Source organism: Miscanthus floridulus, chromosome 18 (genome assembly GCF_019320115.1).
Source record: "Miscanthus floridulus cultivar M001 chromosome 18, ASM1932011v1, whole genome shotgun sequence".
NCBI classification, from domain to species: Eukaryota; Viridiplantae; Streptophyta; class Magnoliopsida; order Poales; family Poaceae; genus Miscanthus; species Miscanthus floridulus.
In genome coordinates, this window is record NC_089597.1 from 97,745,978 (window position 1) to 97,767,303 (window position 21,326).

Below are 21,326 nucleotides of genomic sequence, written 5' to 3' on the forward strand. Positions count from 1 at the left end.
AACCTATAAGGCTGGGGTTTCCTATGTATTAGCATATCAAGAGTATAATAATAGTTGGTCAAGTTTTAACACCATTCCCACACCCATTCCACCCCATTCCTGTCTAGAGCCAGGTTTCGATCCAGGGATCAATTTACCACCATCTCCACACCATCACCACATCACAACCATACCATCGCTCAGTCGATAGGCCAACTCCCTCTCGGCATTGTCTCAAGGCCTGTAGCCCCTGGCTACGACCGACACTCTCTCCTAGGGGAAGAAGAGAAGGACTCATCTCCTATCTAGTTTAAGCGAAACCCAGGAAAGGTCCATAGCCGACAAGTCGGCATATGTATCGATCGATCAACCAAACACTCTGTAGAGGTTTTACATACCACAAGATTAGCCATCCTCGGAGCCATGTATCTCCTAGGCAGAATTCTGGTCGCTTGCTAGCCTAGAACGATGCCACCCTACCTCTCAGCCCTAGAACATCCCAAGTCTAGTCTAGGATGGCTGATACTATGAGTCATAGATAGAGCCGGGGCCCTCCGGATGTCAAGAGCCGGGTCCACAAGGCCTCCTAAAGTCTCAGAAGGGTGTGGGGGAAACCGCGCGCCCCGTACCTCCTTGCACATGTTCGCCTAGCAGTAATGGCATCGTCTACCAAGTAGTTTGACCGTCCCGCACCATATAGGGCGAGTGGGATGTAAATGATTCCTAGTGAGTCTGAGTACTAGTAAGTCCTTAGGGATGACCAAGCCAGAATGTCTTCATCAGGGTTTCCATTTACCGTGCCACCACAGCACCTCTACCTCGGGCTCCACCTCTCCGAGGTTCACACCCAAGGCCACCTCCAATTACCATTTACCCGCCACAGGTATTCCATATCCAAGTGCCCATGTAGCACCACATGGCAAGACTTGCCCTAGGCTCATCGTATACTCCAACTTGGTCGACACAACCCTCACCCTCCACGCACCCAAGTCCCACACGCAGCACTCTCCCCATAGTTCAGATAACGCTAGTTTCCACCATGCATCAATGTAGTACAAGCGTAATAAATAGTGAAATATAGCAGCAAGCGTGTGACCAGTCTAACAGCAGGGTGAGTAGGGGTAAGGCTGCATCAAGGTAAAGGCCATCAAGAAAGCATACTACCATGCAAGTCCTATCATAGTGCGATCATAACAACAAAGTAAAGCAATAGCAGTTCTATATTAGCCATGCGTAATAGGTGCTACGAGGTTGGGGGGATGTGGCACCTTCAGTGTAGTCGTCTCCGTACTCCTCACAGTACTCTCGGTCCTTGTCCATCTGGTTCTCCTTCGAGTCTGCAAATGATCGCATTATAGTTGAGTTAGCGACGTCTATAGAATAGCACAGAGAAGCAATGAAAATTCAAAAGAGCCAAATGCACTCAAACATGGGTTCATTGCATAGAGCTTGATTTGATATGAATTTTGGTCCTGGTCTTGTATTTTCCTGAGGTCTATGAATTAGTTATGTATTTCTAAAGATTAAATTAAAACTGATTAATTCATGGCTGACACGTTTCATACTATGACTGGTTCATGTGGCATGTAGGGATACAGCTGGTGTGGTGGTCGGAGAGGTCGCTGAAGTGGTCGGAAAGGTTACAGCGGTGGTCGGAGATGTCACCGAGGTGGTCGGTGAGATCACCGTCATGGTCGGAAGGCTGGCCGAGGTGGTCGGAGAGCTTCGCCGACGTGGTCGGTGAGATCGCAGAGGTGGTCGGAGTGGTCACCGAGGTGGTCGGTGAGATCACCGTCATGGTCGGAAGGCTGGCCGAGGTCGTCGGAGAGATTGCCGAAGTCCCCGACGCTGGCGTGGTCTCATCATCGGCATGACGTCGGCATGGCGCCATCCGAGCTAAACTACGGTTGACAGGTGGGTCTAGGGTCAAACGGTGTCTAACAGGTGAGACGCGGTTCATGGTGAACCCGCCTGCGTTGGTCCATATACCGTGGAGCTGGTCTATGAAGGACTTGTTCCACTTACTCCTTCCCAGTGTTCGATTCACGTGCACCAAGTGCACGAACGTGTGGCCGGCGAGGGGAAAATTCCAATCTTCTTCCCCGTCGTGCTCCCACCGGTGGTGAGCTCATCGGCGAGCCCATCCAGCGGCGCGGGTGTGCAACTAAGGTGGGAAAAATCTTGGCCATGCCATAGCAGGTGTCCCGGTGAAGTTAACATGGTGGTCGGGCGGCTCCAGTTGGCTGGCCACGGTGAACGGCGGTGTGGGTTTGTTGGCGTGCATGGTCAGGGCTGCAGTGATAGCGAGAGCCTAGTTGGAGGAGCGTGTGAGCTCCACGGTGCTTCTACGACCATGGTAGGTGTGTTGAAGGAGCTCTTGGTACTCCCAGTGGCTCCGGCCATGGTGGTGGGGCAAAGCGGAGGCGGTGGCGCTCCGACGAGGAGCGGTGCGGCAACGCGGGGTCCTGGTGGGCTTCATTCTCGGCTAAGGTGAGCGCGGTGTGTCTTCCGTCATGGCGGAGCTAGTCAGGGTGTCAACGTCGCCTTTACCACGATGTAGAAGACGCGATGGTCTCGCCATGGTTGTGCTCTGGCCATGGTGAGCGCGTGCATGCGTGCGATGCGTTTGCCTGGCATAAGCAGAGCGCTCAGCGCTGGCATTCCTAAGCAGAGGGCTCGTCGTCGCCCCCCTTTCTTCCCTTTGCTTTGCGTTTCCGTTTGGTTCAACAAGAGGGTCGTGGTGGTCCTTCTATGCTACCGGTTGGCTAAGCCGGAGCAAGAGCTCGTGCTCTGACATGGTCCATTCATGGCGTTCGAGAGGCTAGGTGTGGTCGTGCCGGTGTTCCCGAGCTGCTAGGGGTCGGTGAGGTCAGGCCTTGGGCTAGTGCGCGTGTGGTGCATGTGCAGCGTGTCCAGGAGCGGGAATGCTCCGCCTCTGCGTTTCCCAGGCGTGGGGACGCGGTGGCGTTCATGGTGAGTACGGCGAGTGACGAATGACGTGGCTCACCGTAGGGCTCATGGTGGTAGGATGGCGGTACAGTGGCGAGGCGAGGCCGTGATGAGGTGATGTAGTGCCGTGCCGAGTAGCTACGTCGCCGTAGCCGATCGGGGCGGCGCTCCTGGCTCCGGCGAGGTCCAGTTCCGCAGCGGCTTCCTTCCTCCTCCCTCTCTCTCAGCTTGACGCGGTGTGGTGCTGTGTCACCAGCGGCGGCGGCGAACGGGCGGAGGGTTAGGGCTCACGGGCGTTGGCTTTTATAGCCGAGCTCCAAGGGCTCCAATGGTGGACGGTGATCGGGCGGTGGTGATGCGTGCGGCGCATCCGACGGCTTGCGTGTGGTAGCGTAGGCACGGCGCAAGGGGGAACAGGGTCATGCGATGTGCGTGACCCTGGGCCCGTGTCTGCTCTGTGGTCGGCTCCCGGTCGCGGAAGAGGTTGGCGTGGGGAGGAAGATGATCCTGTTGCTGGGTGGCTGACGCGTGGGGTCCGGTTTGTCAGCTTGTCCTGATGCGGCGGCGTGCGGTGCATGACGGCTGATGGGTGGGTCCGGTTTGTTAGTGGCTGCACGCGTGAAAGGGCAGGCGAGGCTTGGCTGGGCTAACTGGGCCGGTCGAGGTAGGCTGGGCTGAGCTACTGGCTGCGAGGTCCTCTCTCTTCACCTCTCTTTTTCCTTTTCCTTTGTTCTTTGTTTGTTTGCTTAAGGCATTTGCTCATCAAAGGATTAATTAGCAAGCTTAATAGTTGTTTGGTGATTTTTAATTAGCATAACATAAGGCAAAAAGAAGAATTCAACTCACAAGTGGTATAAATATGCCGGCAAGGTTCATTTATTTAGGGAACTTAATCACATGTTTATGCCAAGAGTTATGCCATGCTTATGTGTTGACTTGGGTTAGGGTTAGACCTAATGCATCTCTTAGGTTGGGTTTCTATACATGACACTCACCAACACATGGGAGTTTTAAGAAAAAAATTGTAGTTGGTATTTTTGGTGTATGGATTTTTGGGTTGTTACACCATGGTGATGATCAAGTGCTTGGACTTGAGAAGAAGAAAGAGAAAAACAAAAGGCTCAAGGCAAAGTGTCCTACGGTGCCACCGGCTCCCTAAACTCAGGTGAACGTGGTCACTGTAAGTGACTGGATGCTGGTCTCTGAAGGACCATCGCGTCTGGTCAGTGGCAGCTGAGGGTGCACAGTTTCGGTCTCATGACCGAACGCTGGCGTGAAAACTGACCGGACGCTCAGGGCCTGAGTCTGGTCAGTCTGACGTATGATGACGTAGAGTGACCGGGCGCTGGGTGTGTCCGGTCGAGCGTCCGGTCATGAAAAAATCATTTCTGGATGCTTACTGGAAACGACCGGACGCTGAGGTCCAGTGTCCGGTCACTTCGCAGCAGCGCGTCCGGTCATCACTTAACCGTTGAGATCGGACGATCAACATTTAAAGAGAGGAGACACGTGGCACGCATCGTGTGACCACCTCAGCATCCGGTCACCCCGTGTTATGCCCAGTGATGAGGTACAACGGCTCTATTTCGTGGGAGCTTCTATTAAGCCTCATAGCCGGCTCAAGCTCACCCTCTTGGCCATTTGTATTGACATAGCAACATTGTGAGCTTAGCCAAAGCCCTCCCACTCATCTTCATCATTGATTCATCATCTTTGTGAGATTGGGAGAGAATTCAAGTGCATTGTTTGAGTGTTTGCATCTAGAGGCACTTGGTGTTCGTGTTTCGCTGTGGGATTCCCTTGTTACTCTTGGTGGTTGCCGCCACCTAGACAGCTTAGAGCAGCGAGGATCGTCGAGCGGAGGTTGGTGATTGTCTCTGGCTCCGATCATGGTGATTGTGAGAGGTTCTTGATCTTTCCCCAGTGGAGAGCCAAAATGTACTCTAGTGAATTGCTCGTGGCTTGTGTGATCCTCATCTTGTGTTGGTTGTGCGGCACCCTATTGAGGGTTTAGCGTGTGATGCCAATTAGCGCGTGAACCTCCAAGTGAGTGAATCGCTACAACGAGGACTAGCTTGCCGGCAAGCAAGTGAACCTCGGTAAAAAAATCATTGTGTCATCATTTAATTTCGAGGTGATTGGTCTTCATTGATTTCATTCTTGTGATTGATTGGTTTATTCCTCGACACGGCGGTATAACTATCTTGCTCTCTCTCTTTACATTACCGCAAACTAGTTATCAGGCTCTTTAGTGTAGTTTGTTATGAGAGCTTGTTAGTTTGGTTAGTGTGGCTCTTTAGTTAGCCTTTGAGAGCACACTAACTTAGTGTAGTGTCATAGTCATTGTGTGGTTAGAATCTATAGAAACTAGAATTGTGGTAGGTGGCTTGTATTTTTAGTAGGCTAGCGCAACACTTGCTTCGCCTTATAATTGTCTAACCAGTTTGCTAAGTGTTGTTGTAGAAATTTTTAATAGGCTATTCACCCCCTCTAGCCATTAGGACCTTTTAACGCTGTTACGCCACTCCCGTTGGCATGATTTGCCGCGCCACCGGCAGTGGTGTGATAAGACCAAACCTTTGAAAAATCATAACTCTTTGATACGACGTTGAATCAAGATGAATTCTATATGAAAATTGTAGCTCTAGATGAGGTCTACAACTTTATAGTTTTGAGTTTTTTTCATTTGAGAACGTTAAGATGCTCAAAAAAGTAATATAAAATTTCAGGAGAATAATAATCGTGTACAAATGCTTGTCCCATTAGAAAAATAATATCTTTTTTGTATTTTGTCAAATGAAGATACTTTTTATATGAAAGTTATAGCTCTCGGTGAGATCTCAAACTTTATAGTTTTGAGTTTTCACATTTGAAGTCGTTAAGATGCTCAAAAAGATAATATAAAATTTCAGTAGCATAATAATTTTTCTAACACGACAAACGCTACTACGCGATTATTATGCTGCTGAAATTTTATATTATTTTTTCATGCATCTTAACGATTTTAACTGTAAAAACTCAAAACTATAAAGTTGTAGATCTCATTGAGAGCTACATCTTTCATATAAAAAGTATCTTCATTTGACAACATATAAAAAATATATTATTTTTCTAATACGACAAGCGATTATTATACTCCTAAAATTTTATATTATTTTTTTGAATCTCAATGTCCTTAAATGAAAAAACTCAAAACTAAAAAGTTGTAGGTCTCATCGAGATCTATAATTTTTATATAAATTTCATCTTTATCCGATGTCATATCAAAGAGTTATGGTTTTTTAAAGGTTTTGTCTTGTCATGCCACTCCCGGTGGCGCGACAGAACATAACTGTCACGCCAGCGAGAATGGCATGACATCGGATTTCACGTCGGAAACGCCGTCTAACGTGGCATATATTGCCGCGCCAATGCATTTATCGCGATAACGTTATTTGGTGACCAAAAGGATCAAATCCGCAAAAAAAAAAAAAAAGAAGCGTTTATTATTAAAATATTGAATAAAAAAAGATTAAAATGGTCCGGTAGACTTTAATCATTATCAATAGCGACATCCATTAGGTCTATTAAGTTCTACCAAAAGTTATCTGCCTATGTCATTATGAAAATTTATTCTAAATTAACCCTTAAACCTCTATGTTGATCCCAACATATGCCATTGAAAATATAATAAAAAAGAAATATTGTTAACTTGTTTAAATTTATCCGCCTATGTCATTATAAAAAAAACAAATCTAAAGGGCATCCCAAACCCCTCCCTGTTCCAAAAAAAATGTTCATTTAAATTACCCACCTATGCTATTTTGGAAATATTCCAAAGTAACCCTAATTTGCATCTAATTAGTCATACCTTTCATTATTAAAAACAACATAAAGCAACCCATCTGTAACATAATGAAAAATAATCTAAATTGATTTTCTAAATTTGCATCTAAATTATCTATAGTTGTATTATAAAATAAATTCTAAAGTACCTATATACATACCTCTCTAAATTATGCACTACTATTGTTAATACAGGAAAGCAAACCCACAAGATATACATGCTCAAGCTAAGATTTTAACTAAACACATGTCAAATGCAAATGGAGGCAAGGTGCAAAGGGAAACTATGAATATGGATAGAGAAATATATAGATCTAGTAATTGGTAACTAAATTTTATTGCAAATGGGCAAAAAATAAGGTTGTTTGTAGGTATATGATTATTGTGTTAGAATATGAACAACTAGAGAGGAATAATTTATTTTGATTAGCTATGGTCCCTAAAATAAGTTTATCCATGAATTTCTAACACTTATCTATCTTAAATTACCATCCCGTACAGAGCAAGCACTGACCACTGGTTGATGGACTAGTTAGTAGTTACAAGTGATTTACATTTTGGAAGCTTGAAACTTCTGAAGAAAATAATTTTTATTGTTCATACTTTTCAAACAAGTTGACTAGGACATTTGGTTTGAAGCCACGCTTAATGATATCCCATGAAAGTTTGCTTCCAACATCCAAACATCCATTTCCTATATGTACCTCATGCTTCATAAAATACATTTGGACCTTGGTGCCCTCTTATTAATTAGTTGAAGGCCCGCAGAAGTCAAGAATGTATCATGATTTTGTATTGACCCAATCACCATCGAGGTCTCCTGAAAAGTCAAAACTAAGGGGCATTGACCAAGTTTTAGTTTTAGCATTTTTGTTTTGGAGGATGTCAACCCTCTGCATTTTCAAAGCGAGAACTAATTAACTGAACTAGAACACTCTAACTCTTCAACTATAAATGTGTAGGGCTCCATGACATTAGGACACACACACAAGGATCTCTAATGCAATTAGCAAACTCCAGCCACCCAGCTTCCGTTCCAACTCTTTGCAACAACATGTCTGCAAGGGCTTATCTAGCTTCATTTCTCATTGTCACCACCAGCGTTTTCCTCTCCACCACCAGCCATTTACATACGCTTGCCACAGCCGGTGCCTTCCCAGATGATGATGATATCTTTGCCGTAGACATTGTGTCAAAAATCCGCACGGACCGCAACTCAACCATCAAGGCATCGATGGACTTTGGCCACATTGTGGAAGCTATCCCAAACGGGGTACTCCATCCGACCTCACCCAACGACATTGCCGCCCTAATCCGGCTCTCACTCTCCCAGCCAAAGCCCTTCACAGTGGCACCACGCGGGCAAGGGCACTCTGCTCGAGGGCAAGCCCTCGCCCCAGGCGGGGTTGTCGTTGACATGCGCTCGCTCAACGATCACCACCGTGTTGTTGGTCGCTGCTGCCGCATGAATGTGTCTGCCCACGAGCTGTGGGTAGACGTCGGCGGCGAGCAGCTGTGGATCGACGTCCTCCACACTACGCTCGAGCACGGCCTCGCGCCCCGCGTCTGGACCGACTACCTCCACATCACTGTCGGCGGCACACTTTCCAACGGCGGCATCGGCGGCCAGGCGTTCCGGCACGGGCCGCAGATCTCCAACGTGCACGAGCTTGACGTGGTAACAGGTACACGTCTCTTGCTGGCCATGTATATATACATAAATCTCAGAGCTAACCAGTGCACAATGTTTGATGGGTCTGTGTTTTCTTGTTGATTCATTTATATGACAATTAACTAACGAACAAGCTGGTTGCAGGCACGGGCGAAATGATCAGCTGTTCGCCGGACAAGAACTCGGACCTGTTCTTTGCAGCACTGGGTGGGCTGGGTCAATTTGGGGTCATAACCCGGGCCCGGATCGCGCTTGAACGCGCTCCGAAACGGGTTCTTTGGGTCCGACTCGCCTACTCAGATGTACAATCGTTCACCAGTGACCAGGAACTGCTCATCTCGAAACGGTCTGCTGGCGGATCTGGTGGTTTCGACTGCATTGAGGGCCAAGTCCAGCTGAACCGGACCCTCACCGAGGGCCGGAGGTCGTCTTCCTTCTTCGCACCCTCAGAACTCGACCAGCTTGCCAACCTCGCCATAGGGACCGGGTCTGCAGCAATCTACTACATCGAGGGTGCAATGTACTATCATGACGATACTGCCTCCTCATCCTCTGTAAAACTTGAGACACTACTGGAAGAGCTGAGCTTCGTCCCGGGGCATGCGTTCGTCAGAGACGTGTCCTACGTGGATTTTCTCGACCGAGTCGGCCGGGACGAGCAGAAGCTGCGGTCGGCCGGCGTCTGGGACGTGCCGCACCCATGGCTGAACCTCTTCGTCCCGAGGTCGCGCATCGTGGACTTCGACGCCGGCGTGTTCAAGAGCATCCTCAAGGACACCAAGCCCGTGGGTCTCGTTCTCATGTACCCCATGAACAAGGACAGGTGGGACGACAGGATGACGACGGCCACGCCGGACGAGGACGTGTTCTACGCCGTCGGGCTGCTGCGGTCCGCGGTGGCCGCCGGCGACCTGGAGCAGCTGGAGAGGGAGAACGCCGCCATCCTGGAGTTCTGCCACCGGGAGGGCATAGGGTGCAAGCAGTACCTGCCGAGCCACGCGTCGCGGGACGGCTGGAGGCGGCATTTCGGCGAGAAATGGAGCAGGTTCGCCGCGCTGAAGCGCAAGTACGACCCGCTCGCGATTCTGTCGCCGGGGCAGGGGATCTTCTCCGCCGCCGGTGCCGGCCGACCAAGCCGGCTCTGATTCTCTGTAGAGGACGTCGTTGCCTTTCCCGTTTCTAGCTTGGCCTGCATGCATGCATGTTGTGTGGAGCAAGAGCAAGCAGGAGGCGACGGGTCGGCCGGTCGGAGGTGCTTGCACGTATACGACAGTGTTAGTGGTCAGCAGGTGTGTGTGTGTGTTTAGAGAATCAGAAATTTGGATCTGGTTGATACCATATCCATGGAAAGGCGACGTGATGAATTTGTTATTAGTTTGGTTGACTCTTTTTTCTATTAGGAGCCATAGGAAGTTTGTGGTGAGATGCTGATCCGGAGATGCGTCCTAGCTAGTCTGATTTGTAATATGGTTTATTCTTTAGTTGCTTGTTCGTTTACTTTTAGGATGGGTTTATGTACATGTATCTCTCCGTGGAACATGTAAGCAACGAAGTTGTTGAATTGTTGAATTGTGCTTCAAATAAATGTCATTTTGTGCTTCAAATAAATATGCTTCAAATAACACATGTACAATGTCGAATTGTACATTCTTAAATTATTTGCATGTGCTTCAAAAATTATGTGATTCACATAACACATGAGATTTTAAGTTGTCGCTGAGGTTACATTTTGTGAAACCCCAAAAATACCCCCCAAGGCTTTCTAGGAGCTAAGAGAAAATTTATACTCCATCGCAAAAGAAATGTCATTTATTTTAGCTTCAATGTTAAATCAAATCAACCTTAGTTTAATTAAGTTTTTATAAAATATGTACTAATATTTTTTGAGGGAATCAGGAGAGGTTGCCCTTACCCCTACTGGTTATATATTTATATAAAGAAAAGAACGAGATCCAAAAGAGTTTTAGGAAACAAAAAAGGTAGCAAAGAAAAATAAGAAAATTACAGCAGGGCTTCTAGCCATCGACTAATAAGGGGAAAGTATTTTGCTTTTGCCCGATGAATGACCTGGGCAAACTCTTGTTTGAATATGCATCTACACCGTTGTAGAGAAGGTTGTAAACCTCCAAAGATTAAGTCATTTCTGGACATCCAAATACTCCAGCCCATGAGACCAATAATCTCCATGAAGAAGGGCACATATGTGATTGTCTCTTAAAGCTTGTAAACACATCTTCTGTATTCTACAAATATTGATGATATTAAATAAGTAGTATTATATTTATCATGGAATATATTTTCGTAATATACATATTTAGAATCACAATCATTTATACTATATCTATAAATTTAGTTGAATTTAAAATACTTTGACTTTGATATTGCACTCTCTTTTTTGGACCAAGGGAGTAGTATTCTCTTACCCTGTCATGGCATTTCCACATCTATACTAGGTAGGGGTGGGATGTGTTTCATCCATGTGATGATGGCGATGAGCAACTCATAAAGCTCGTGCTCATGCTGGGTCTGTCTCAACCATATCCTCGTCTCTACTAGATGATCTTTCCTTTGCGGGGAAAAGATTGGAGCTCTCACAAACTTTCCCGTGGCTCACCATAAGTTCGGGAGCTTGCTGGGCGACGCCTAGCCGTCTAGAAGACTTTCCTTCCAAGAGTAACAAAAGCTTCGCGAATTGGACAGAGCCCGATAAGTGCTCATGATTTGGCTTGCTCTCAATTGCTCTCTAACTCTAAATCTCTCAACCAACACTTAGTCTCACACTAATTACTCACTCACAAAGAGAGTTGGGGAGAGCTCTCACAAGGTTGGGAATGCATGTCTGAAGGTCAGCAGCCTGCCACAAGGCGGCGGGATGGGTATATATACCTACCAAAAAACTAGTTGCTAGAGCCCCAAACTAGCCATTGGGTCTACAGAGTGCGGAACTTCTGCACCTGCGCGTGGAACTCTCGTGCCTCTAAAGCTAAGTGAAAATCCATGAAACTTTCGAAGTTATCTTGAATAGCACAGACCACCTCATGAACAATGTCATAAGTTTTAGCTCTGAATTCCTATTTCGATGATATTGGACTTTATAGAAAACTTGTTCAGAGGGCTACCGCCCAATCGAGAAAACAAGCCCCAAGATCAACAATTGCAGGTGTTGTACGATGTGTTTCTCTTATGTTAGCACTTGGGTTCGCTTAGTTTAAGCACTTGAAACTTTGTCTAAGTATTCGTGTTGTATCTCCTTGATAGTACCTAACACCTATACTCAAGATCAAAAGGATATAACTATTTCAACCACTTGAGTCTTCGATGTCTTCATATGCCATTACTTCTCAATATCTCTTCATAAGGGCACTCACAATGTAGAAAACACCATAGTTTCTATGGGCATTAATTGGAATGCCACCTAATCATTTTCTTGATGTGGCAAGGCGAGAGGGAAAAAAAGAAGAAATCGTTTCTTATGAGGAAATAATGTATTCGCATTTATCAACACCGTAGAAACCACTTTTTACCGCGTTGAGAGGGACATACTGGTTTCTTCCTCCTTCCTCCAGATCCCATGCACCGTCCCCAACTTCCTTCCCCTCGCGGTCATCCCTTCGTCCTAAAAGGAGTGCCCGTTTCAATACAATACAAAATCATATTATCTTTAGTTTAACCAAATTTTATGAGATGTACTAACATTTATGATATCAATAAATAAGTATCATTATATCCACCATCGAATATGTGTTCATTATATTTATTTTAAACCATCACTATTGGTATTATTTTCTATAAATTAAATTAAATTTGAAATAATTTGACGATCTAAAAGTGCACTACTTTTTTTTAGGAAGGGAGTCCTCACTACGGGATACAGTAGTTTTGCCGAGTGCCAGGGACACTCGGTAAAGTCCCAAAAACACTCGGCAAATGATTTGCCGAGTGTAACACTCGGCATACAACACACGACATCTGTGTGTCGGCAAACAGCTATTTGCCGAGTGTTTTTTATCGCGCACTCGGTAAATGGTTTGCTTCGGCAAACATTTTTTCTGAAAAATAAAAAAAAGGCACCACCGGCCAAAAAAAATAAAAAAAACCACCACCGGCCGTCATGAGGGCGCCGGAGCCTCGCCCGCGGGGGCCGCAACCGCCGGAGCTGCGCCCGCCGGAGCCCCGTCGTGGCCTACACGCGGGAGCCGCCCCAACGCGGTGCGCACTGGGGAGCGCGCGGGAGCCGCTCCGCCGTCGCGCGAGCTCTGTCCCTCGCATGAGCCGCGCCGGCCCGCTCGCGAGAGCCGCCCATGGCCGTGCGAGCTCCGCCCTCGCCTGGGAGATGCGCCGCCGCCGTGCGCCCTGGCCTACACGAGGGAGCCGCCCCGACGTGGTGCGCACTGGGGAGCGCACGGGAGTATTTTTTTTTTATACTCGGCAAAGAATCTGTTCGTCAAGTGCCCGAGAAAATACACTCAGCAAACAAGAAAACTCTCGGCAAATTTAAGGATTCCGGTAGTGCCTGTATTCTCTTACCCTGTCATGGCTTTTCCACGCCTAACTAGGACTAGGATGTATTTCATCCTTGTGACGAGGGCACGCGTCATGAATAATCATGACCGTGGAGTGCAGTGGAGTGGAGTGAGTGACTCTTGTGTGATCCACGGCGAAATGCAAATCATGCAAGAAAGCGCAGATAAGAATTCTGTGCAGCGGATAAGGCCGCTGTACTGCGGATCCAAGGCAACGAATTGACGATAAGTTCACCTGCTCGCCTGGTTCTATTGCTCGACGAGACCATCTCATCAGCGGCCAACAATCACACCGCGACGGCGACGTGCCGAGGAGGCGGCGACGGCGACGGCGACCAATAAGCCAGTCCACCTCTCGCCCGCGCGTGCGGCACACAAACGTGCGGTGCGGCGTCCGCCATGTCGCCTCTGTAGCTAGCTGCCGGCGCCGCGGAGGAATCGCAAGATCGCGGCAGCCATGTCCACATAAAAACCCACGGCGAAATAAAACAGGCCGGCGCGAGCTCCTACGATCGAGTACGTCTGTGCACGGCCAATAGCCAGGCGCGCGGCGCCCGGAGCCGTGCGCGTCCGGGGTCTGGAGGCATCGGGATGAGCCGCGAGCGGCCGCCGGCGTGGCCATCCACAAGCCGGCCGTCGCAAGAGGACATCGCCCGCCTTTTCGGTGTCTCTTAGAAGAACCCTTCAGCTAGCTGGCTAGGCTTGTTGGCTCTTGAGAGGCCTCTAGGTTTCACAGAGGATGTGCGTCCTGTCCTGTCAGGCGATCGTGTTCAGTCATTCCGCCAGATATTTCTCGCGAGGTTGCTGTGCATTTATTTCGACTTTCCAGCGCCGGTTTAATTTAATCGTCTGGATGTCCGTGATCGATCTTCTTCTCATCTCATCCCGGTGGCAAACGAGTGGAGCAAATTGGTCGGAGCGGCAGCAAGATGCATGTACATGCCAGCGTAGACAAATGTCAGCATGACTCGTGCATACTCTGGGACCTGTTTTTGAACCTAGCAAATCGCACCATATGCTGAAGCATACATCGTTTCTTGTCTTGTATTCCAACCATGGACATGCAGCATCATGGGCAGCGGATTAGAAGGCTTAAAAGTTGCACGATTAGCTAAGTTGATAACCAAAATTGTCCAAGAGAAGCGTTCCTAAATTTGTTGTGAAAACAGGCTGGGCCGGGTTTTAATACTGGCTAGGTCGCGTTTGTCAAAGTTGTCAAAATGCAGAATAAATTTCACCATTATGTGCCTCTTGTTGAGTTGATAAAAAAAATTAGAATCAGTCTAACAAAAACATCAGGATCGATCTAACACTGTCGGCTAAATTGGTGTGGGATGTTTTGAACCTGATAGTGATACACTATCACTAGGTTGTTTTAAATCTGGTAATGGCATATTATCACTGCCGCTGCCAGGCGCATGGGTATGGTCTGCCTGCCTGGCTGTAGACATGCCCACAAGATCTTTGCACTCGTTAAAAAATCCTAACTCAAGCATAAGCATAACGACAAATTAACCAAACATTAAAGTTCACAAGCTCAACCATTAGGATGTACGGAATTGACTCGACTCAACATCACTACTGTACTAGCATTTGTTTTTATTATACCAGGGGCATCAATCCCTAAGGTTCAAAGGCGGTACGGTTGCAAGGGCATCCGAGATAGAGAATCCAACAAGCTGCTTCAAGTTATCATTTTCCTCTCAGGCCACCCTTAGCTGCTTCTGCACTTCTGCCAACTTTAGCTGAGTATCTAAAATCTGGGTTACCCAAACGCATCACTGAGCACTGGGATTACAAATTAAACCCCCTAACTGATTCTCCTAATAATCAACTAGGGGCCGGGGGTTGCAACCCCCTCATGTGCCCCCATGCCCCCGCTGGTTACTGGAATGACCGACCAAACCCCGAGCAGCACCAAGGGGCAGACCGAACTTTCGCACCTCCATTACTAAGCCGCCTCACCCAAGCGTCCATCGGTCGAACAAAGACGAGAAGACAACAACCCCTCACCAAGCAATCGATCACCAGACGACTCCCGCACCACACGAAGGGCTGACAGAGGGCCCGCCGATCACCCAGCGCGAGGTCTTGTGCCCTTGTTGGACTGTCGCAACAATGAGCATTGAAAGATGTTATGGCAAATAATACGGCAAACTAGCCATGACAGGGAACAGAGCACGCGTCGCTCGTGCGGCGCGGGATAGCTGTTGATGGTCACTAACACCCATTTTGATCATCAACATTTCACCCAAAAGCAAAGTAAAGTGAGGTAAATCATCATCACATGTGTTAAATTTGCTTTATATTTCACTTAATTCCACTTGTACTTGGAGATTTATTTGTATGCAGGAATTTTTGCAAAAATTGTACAAAATAAGTGCATAGGAGGCAAATGGACGTGCCAGGGGGGCTTGGGCCCACATGGTCACTTCCGTCGACGCCATGTGGCGTCGCTCGATGCCACCCTGGCCCCTGCCACGTCATTGATCCGTGGGATGGAGTCCAGAAGGCCTCTCCAGCGTTGATCCAACGTCGGTTTGATCCAAAGGTGGAGGCTTAGCTCCCTTGGATCCATGGGCCCACTGTCATCCACTTGGAGGGGCCAAACTGACCTACAAACTGCCTTTCTGACCGAAGTAACAGACCTACCTGCCATGCAACCGCCTTTGGGATCCATCCATCGCCCATTGGATGCAAAGGCGGTGCATCCAAGGGTCGCCCGACACCCCTAGGCATCGCCCGACGCCCAAGGAAGCTTCACCACCTCACTTGGCTGCCTACAAGTACCCCCTCACCTTCTACAAGCTATAAAAGGAGGTGTGGAGCCCGGTGAAGAAGTGCCCCCATACATTCTCAAGCATTCCAAGCTTCTTCAGGCTCTCTAGCTTAGAGTAGCTCTAGAATAGTAGCTTAGTAGTGGAAGTAGAGTTAGAGCGGAGCTTCTTCGGAGTCCAGAAGAGTCTTTTGGGTCTAGTATAGCTCCTTTGTAATTCTTTTATTTAGCATTTACTTTATTCAATCCTTTATTTCTAGTACTTTATTAAGTATTATTACTTTGCTTTGTTCAAGTACTTGTTCATTATTGTTCATCATTAGTGAGCTTAGGTGCTTGATTCTTGGCATTAGTATCATAGGTAGTTTTTGTTTAGTTATCGTTAGTACCAGTTCCACCGTCTGGTTAGGGTACTTTGATCTATTTATCGGAACTCAGAACAAAGTAGTAAGTTTATAGATTAAGCGTGGTGCTTAGGCTATAGATTACCTGTGGATACGTCTAGGCCGTGGTAGGTGGCAGGTGGTGACAGCCCTGTCCATCCTCTGTATTCCACCATGATAGGTCTAGTTATTAAATCGTAGGGCTCGTGGCAGACCTTGTCTAGTTAACCCTCCTGATTGTTAGGCGGGTTGTGCCCCGAATTACTAAAGTCCCTCTTTCTAAGCAAAGGTTAGCTTTGCTACTTAAGATAGTTGCTCGCTCTCCCACTTAGCTATTTTACCTCTAGTTAGCTTGCTTGCTTGTTTATCATTCACTCCACCATCCATTCCACCCATCCATCTACACAACCCACCGTTCCATTCACCCACCTAGGCTAAGGACACCCTTTTCCCTTAGCATTCCTAATCACCTATGTTAACACAGCCTCCTGCCTTCCTTTGAGAAAATATAAATTCGACACTTGGTTGTTACCAAGCGAAATGCTACATGATAGTTCTGTGCACTTGCGAAATTTCTCCTATAGACATACGAACCATCAACAATGGCACCAACGATGAGCTTACTCAAAGATCAAGATGGCTAGATTCAGGATCCGCAGTGCATCTTAGGGATCTTGTGTCACGGTCTTCATTGCTGGGCCCCTACTTCTCCAAGAACCATTGTGTACCCCCTACCCCCAGGCTTATAAGAGAGGCAGGACCCCATTAGATGGAGGAATTCCTAACTAAAAAACAAAATCAATATATATATATATATATATATATATAAGAGAGAGAGAGAGAGAGAATGAACCGTATAGACGAGATTTTCCTATCCCTAAAAAAGATGACCCCTTCTTCCTATACATTACTAAGGAATAGTAGTCTTTCTTTTATAGGTGAAATTTGACTGGATTTTAGTTTATACCCTTCCTTGATTATATGAGACCAAAAATAGGAAATGACAAAAATGTTCTATATGGATAAAGAAACACAAGAAAATTGTGATGTGGAAAACAAGAAAGGATTTGTGTACAATGGCATTGTACAACAATTTGGAAAAGGGATGTAGCGCAGCTTGGAAGCGCATGTGTTTTGGATACAAAATGTCACAAGTTCAAATCCTATCATCCCTACCTATTAATTCTCTCTTCTTTGTGGGCAGTAGTGGGTATAAATTGAATTTGTGGACACTATACGGACGTGAGACACGTTAGGAACAAAAAAAAAGATTTTTTTTTGTTTTGAAAATGCTCTTAGTTCAGTTTGGTAGAACGCGGGTCTCTTAAACCCAATGCGGTAGGTTCAAATCCTACAGAGCGTGATTCCATATATCTTATGTCGAAACTAAAATAACTTAAAAAAACAAAGTAGAATTGCAACTCCAATTTGACCTCCTCCAGACCAGAGAGGAGGTCAATCAAAAAAGAAATATTACTCAATCAAAGATCCAACTGATCCCCACGCCTGTATTGCAAATACGCAGTCACGAATAATCCCGCTAAAGTAATAGGAATTAGGCCTAAGACGATTCCAAATAGAAAAACTTCAATCATTTCGATTTGTTCGAGGGGATAAAAAAAGAGGTACGATCTATCTCTAAATAATAGTCTAAACTACCCACGAATCTCAATGACCAAGAAAAGAATTGGTCATTAGTGTGGAAAAGAGTCTAGAGTACCAGGAATCCAAAAGAAAGATTCTTCTATTCATTCAATTCATTTCAAATAAGACGTATCTTGTTCAAGCCAATAAATAGAGCTGGGGTTATAGTTAAAGCAGCCAGTAGAAAACCGAAATAACTAGTTATAGTAAGCATGAAGGGGTTAAATTCCATTTTTTTACTGCACTACATATGTTGGTAAAGCACTTACCTAAGTTTAAGTTATTGAAAATTCATAATTCATCTCTTGTAACTCCTTGTAACCACACATCTCTCTCCCCTGCTCGATTGTAATCCCCTCTCTCTCGGACACTCGAAACATGAAAACTCTGCTATACATATGAAAAGATCCAGGTGGCTAGAAGGGTGAATAGCCTATAAAAAATTTCTCTACAAACTCACAAACACTATTGTAAGGTTGTTAGTAAAATAACAAGCCCTAATAGCAACTGTTTGCACTAGCTCTAATTTCACCTAAGCAAGCCCCATCACAAGTGTAGTAGTAATTGATTTCTACACTTGAGCACTTCACCACATAAGAGCTACTAGCTAACTAACTACACTAGAGAGCGAACACGCTAAGCAACTAGCACTACCTACTTAACTACAACAACTAAGCTACTCTAGTGAGCTACTACTAAACTAGTGAGCTACTCAAGCAACTACACACACAAGCAATAGATGTGAACTACCAGAGATGGAGCGCTGGAGCTTAGGTCACCATAACTGCTAGTTTCTAACATGTGTCAATGACCATTGGGAGCTCTCCAGTGACCCACCGAAGCTTTCCGATGGTGTCGTTTTCAGCCCACCAAGTTGATAATGGCTCTTGAGAGGGGCTATAAATAGAGTGTACGACCGAGCAAGTTAGAACTCTTGGACCTCCTTACTGACATACACACACAATAGAGATGAAGAAATACCTCCAATCACATTTTCTTGCTTGAGATTACATTCGTTGGAGTGATCTAGTGCATTTTCTTTTAGAGATAGCATCTTGTGACACTAGGAGATTGCATTGGCTACAAGTTTTCTTGTTACTCTTGGTGGTTGCCGTCACCTAGATGGCTTAGAGCAACAGATACTCCATGAAGCACTCAATTGGAGATTGTGAGGTGCTAAGGAGGTGATTGTGAGGGGTTATTGGGTTCATTCCCCGCTGGAGGGGTGAGGAACCACTATAGTGGAATCAAGGCATGGAGAGGCATCTGGTGATCAAGTTGACTCGAGATCAAGCACTCACGTTGGATCCAATCTTGTGGGGTTGTTGAGCTTGATATGGGAGTGGCCATCCTTGAGCTTGCCTCAAGACAGTGTTCGCCTAAACGGCCGATTAAACGGACAGTAAACGGTAAATGGTGGTAAACTGTTTTGTTTAGGGGTTAAACGGAAATTAAACGGTTGACCGTTTAAACGGTAAAAAAATGGGAAAATGGTCTAAACGGAACGGAGATAAACAACATTAAACGGGCTAAACATCTGTTTAAACGGCTGTTTAGGCGAACACGAGGTAAATCTAGTTCAGTTTTGTATGGATAAATTTGTATACTTAAGTTTATTATATTTATAAATGTGTACAATTGATATGTTACATGCATAAATATCTATATTTGGTTCTTTTCACATGCATAAATATATATACATACCAAAATAATTGATTTTTACTCAGATAAATATGTATAAATGCTAGAATACTTGATTTTTTACATGCACATATATAATTATATGTATTTTTTTAAAGTACAAAACCGTTTAGACCGTTTAACTTCGTTTAAATACCGTGTAAATAGCCTAAACGCTTAACGAAGGGCGACCGTGTAAAGACCGTTTACCGTTTAGGAAAACATTGCCTCAAGGTGGATGTAGGTGACTGGCAAGTTACCGAACCACGGGGATATATCTTGTGTCTTCATCTTGTGGTATCAATTGTCCACTCTACTCTTAAATTACTTGTGTTCTTATAATTCCTAGAGTAGAGACAGTAGGACTTGTCATCCTAAGGTGCTTACTGAGTTATTAGTTTATCAATTCTAGTGACATAGCTGAGTTGTTTTCCTTAATATATACTAGAATTGTGTAGTTGTGCTGACCCTACATACTTGCAAGACTTTGCTATAATAGTGTTTATTAGGGCTTTTTGTGTCTAACAAGGTTGCCTAGTGTTGTGCTTTGATAGAAATTTTAGTTAGGCTATTCAACACCCCCCCCCCTCTAGTCATCTATAGATCCTTTCAATGCCCAAATACATGCAAGTCTACTTCTAGGTATGTTGTGTTCCCTGGTGACAATATGATCTCTTGGTCCTTCGATCCAAGTGTCAAAATACAATGCTATGTTCTAGTGTAGAGGCTGAGTATCGTGTTGTGGCCAATGTAGGTGTAGAGACGACTACCTAGTTGCGGTAGCTCCTCCTCGAGCTTCACACTCTGCCTTGCTAGCATACTTTGGTCTATTATGACAACATAAGTACTATCTACATGTCAACCAACCTGGTTTAGCAACAACGCACCAAGCCTGTTGAGATTGATCTCCACTTCGTTCATGAATGAGCTGTCCTTGTTGATGTTCATGATCTTCATGTTCCTAACCTCATGGCGGTACAAAGGGGCTACCATCTTTAGTCTTCATTGAGTTCATGTTGAGTCTGTGTGCTGACGCTCCAACCACGGGGTGGTGTTAGACATCTCGAGAGGGTCTTAGTTCGTTCACCATCATAGCCCATAACTGATGTGCCGCAGCTAGCCTTAGGCCCGTGCATGATTTGTATGGTCGATAGGTAATCCATGCAAGCAAGGAGTTTGTGGTTGGTCCTGATTCTATTAGCCAAAACCTTAGGAAAATCCTTGCCTATATATGTTTGTACTGTTGCCTTCTCATAATCAATCTACAATTCCCACACAATTCTGTTGCTTTGATTTCATTCAGCTTTCTTGATTTGATTCCCACACAATTCTGTTGCTTTAATTTCATTCAGCTTTCTTGATTTTTCAGTTTGGTTCAGCTTTGCAATATATTATAATTGCAGCTTGCTGTCCTAAATGGGAGCACTAGATAGGGTGTTCGGCTGATCTGTTCTTGGATTGTTTCAGATTATCCTCTCTCACAGAACACTATTAAATCATCCAAAATCAGCCGTGCTACAGTGGCCGAGTGTACCAGCCGAACACCAGAAGTCATTCCAAAAAATGAAAGAATCTCGTCAGTTACATGTAAGTCAGATGTGATACGGTGGCCATATTGCATTACTAATTTGCTAGGTTTCTTTTAATCTAAAGCACAAATAATCTATACTAAAGAGAACAAACACACACACATTATCTCTCACTGGACCTATGATTTAAAAAGACAATTGATGCACTACCGGAAACGTCAAATTTGCCGAGTATTTTTAGGTTTGCCAAGTGTATTCCCTCGGACACTCGGCGAACAAGTTCTTTGCCGAATGTTGCGCTAAAAACACTCGGCAAAGAGGAGGTTAACCGAGTGTCAAAAAAACACTCAGCAAAGAGAGAGTTTG

The 21,326-nt window shown here is 45.7% G+C and overlaps 1 protein-coding gene and 1 non-coding gene across 2 annotated transcripts; both read left to right on the forward strand.

The window, feature by feature from the left end:
* The first annotated feature begins 7,753 nt into the window (after positions 1 to 7,753).
* Positions 7,754 to 9,570, forward strand: LOC136524243 (cytokinin dehydrogenase 10-like). Its single transcript, XM_066517687.1, has 2 exons — positions 7,754 to 8,438; positions 8,570 to 9,570. Exons 1-2 carry the CDS (start codon positions 7,754 to 7,756, stop codon positions 9,568 to 9,570), a joined length of 1,686 nt encoding a protein of 561 aa, XP_066373784.1.
* Positions 9,571 to 17,396: 7,826 nt separating this feature from the next.
* TRNAK-CUU (transfer RNA lysine (anticodon CUU)) lies at positions 17,397 to 17,470 on the forward strand. The gene has a single exon. It is a non-coding gene; the product is annotated as a tRNA-Lys (tRNA).
* The last annotated feature ends 3,856 nt before the right edge of the window (positions 17,471 to 21,326 follow it).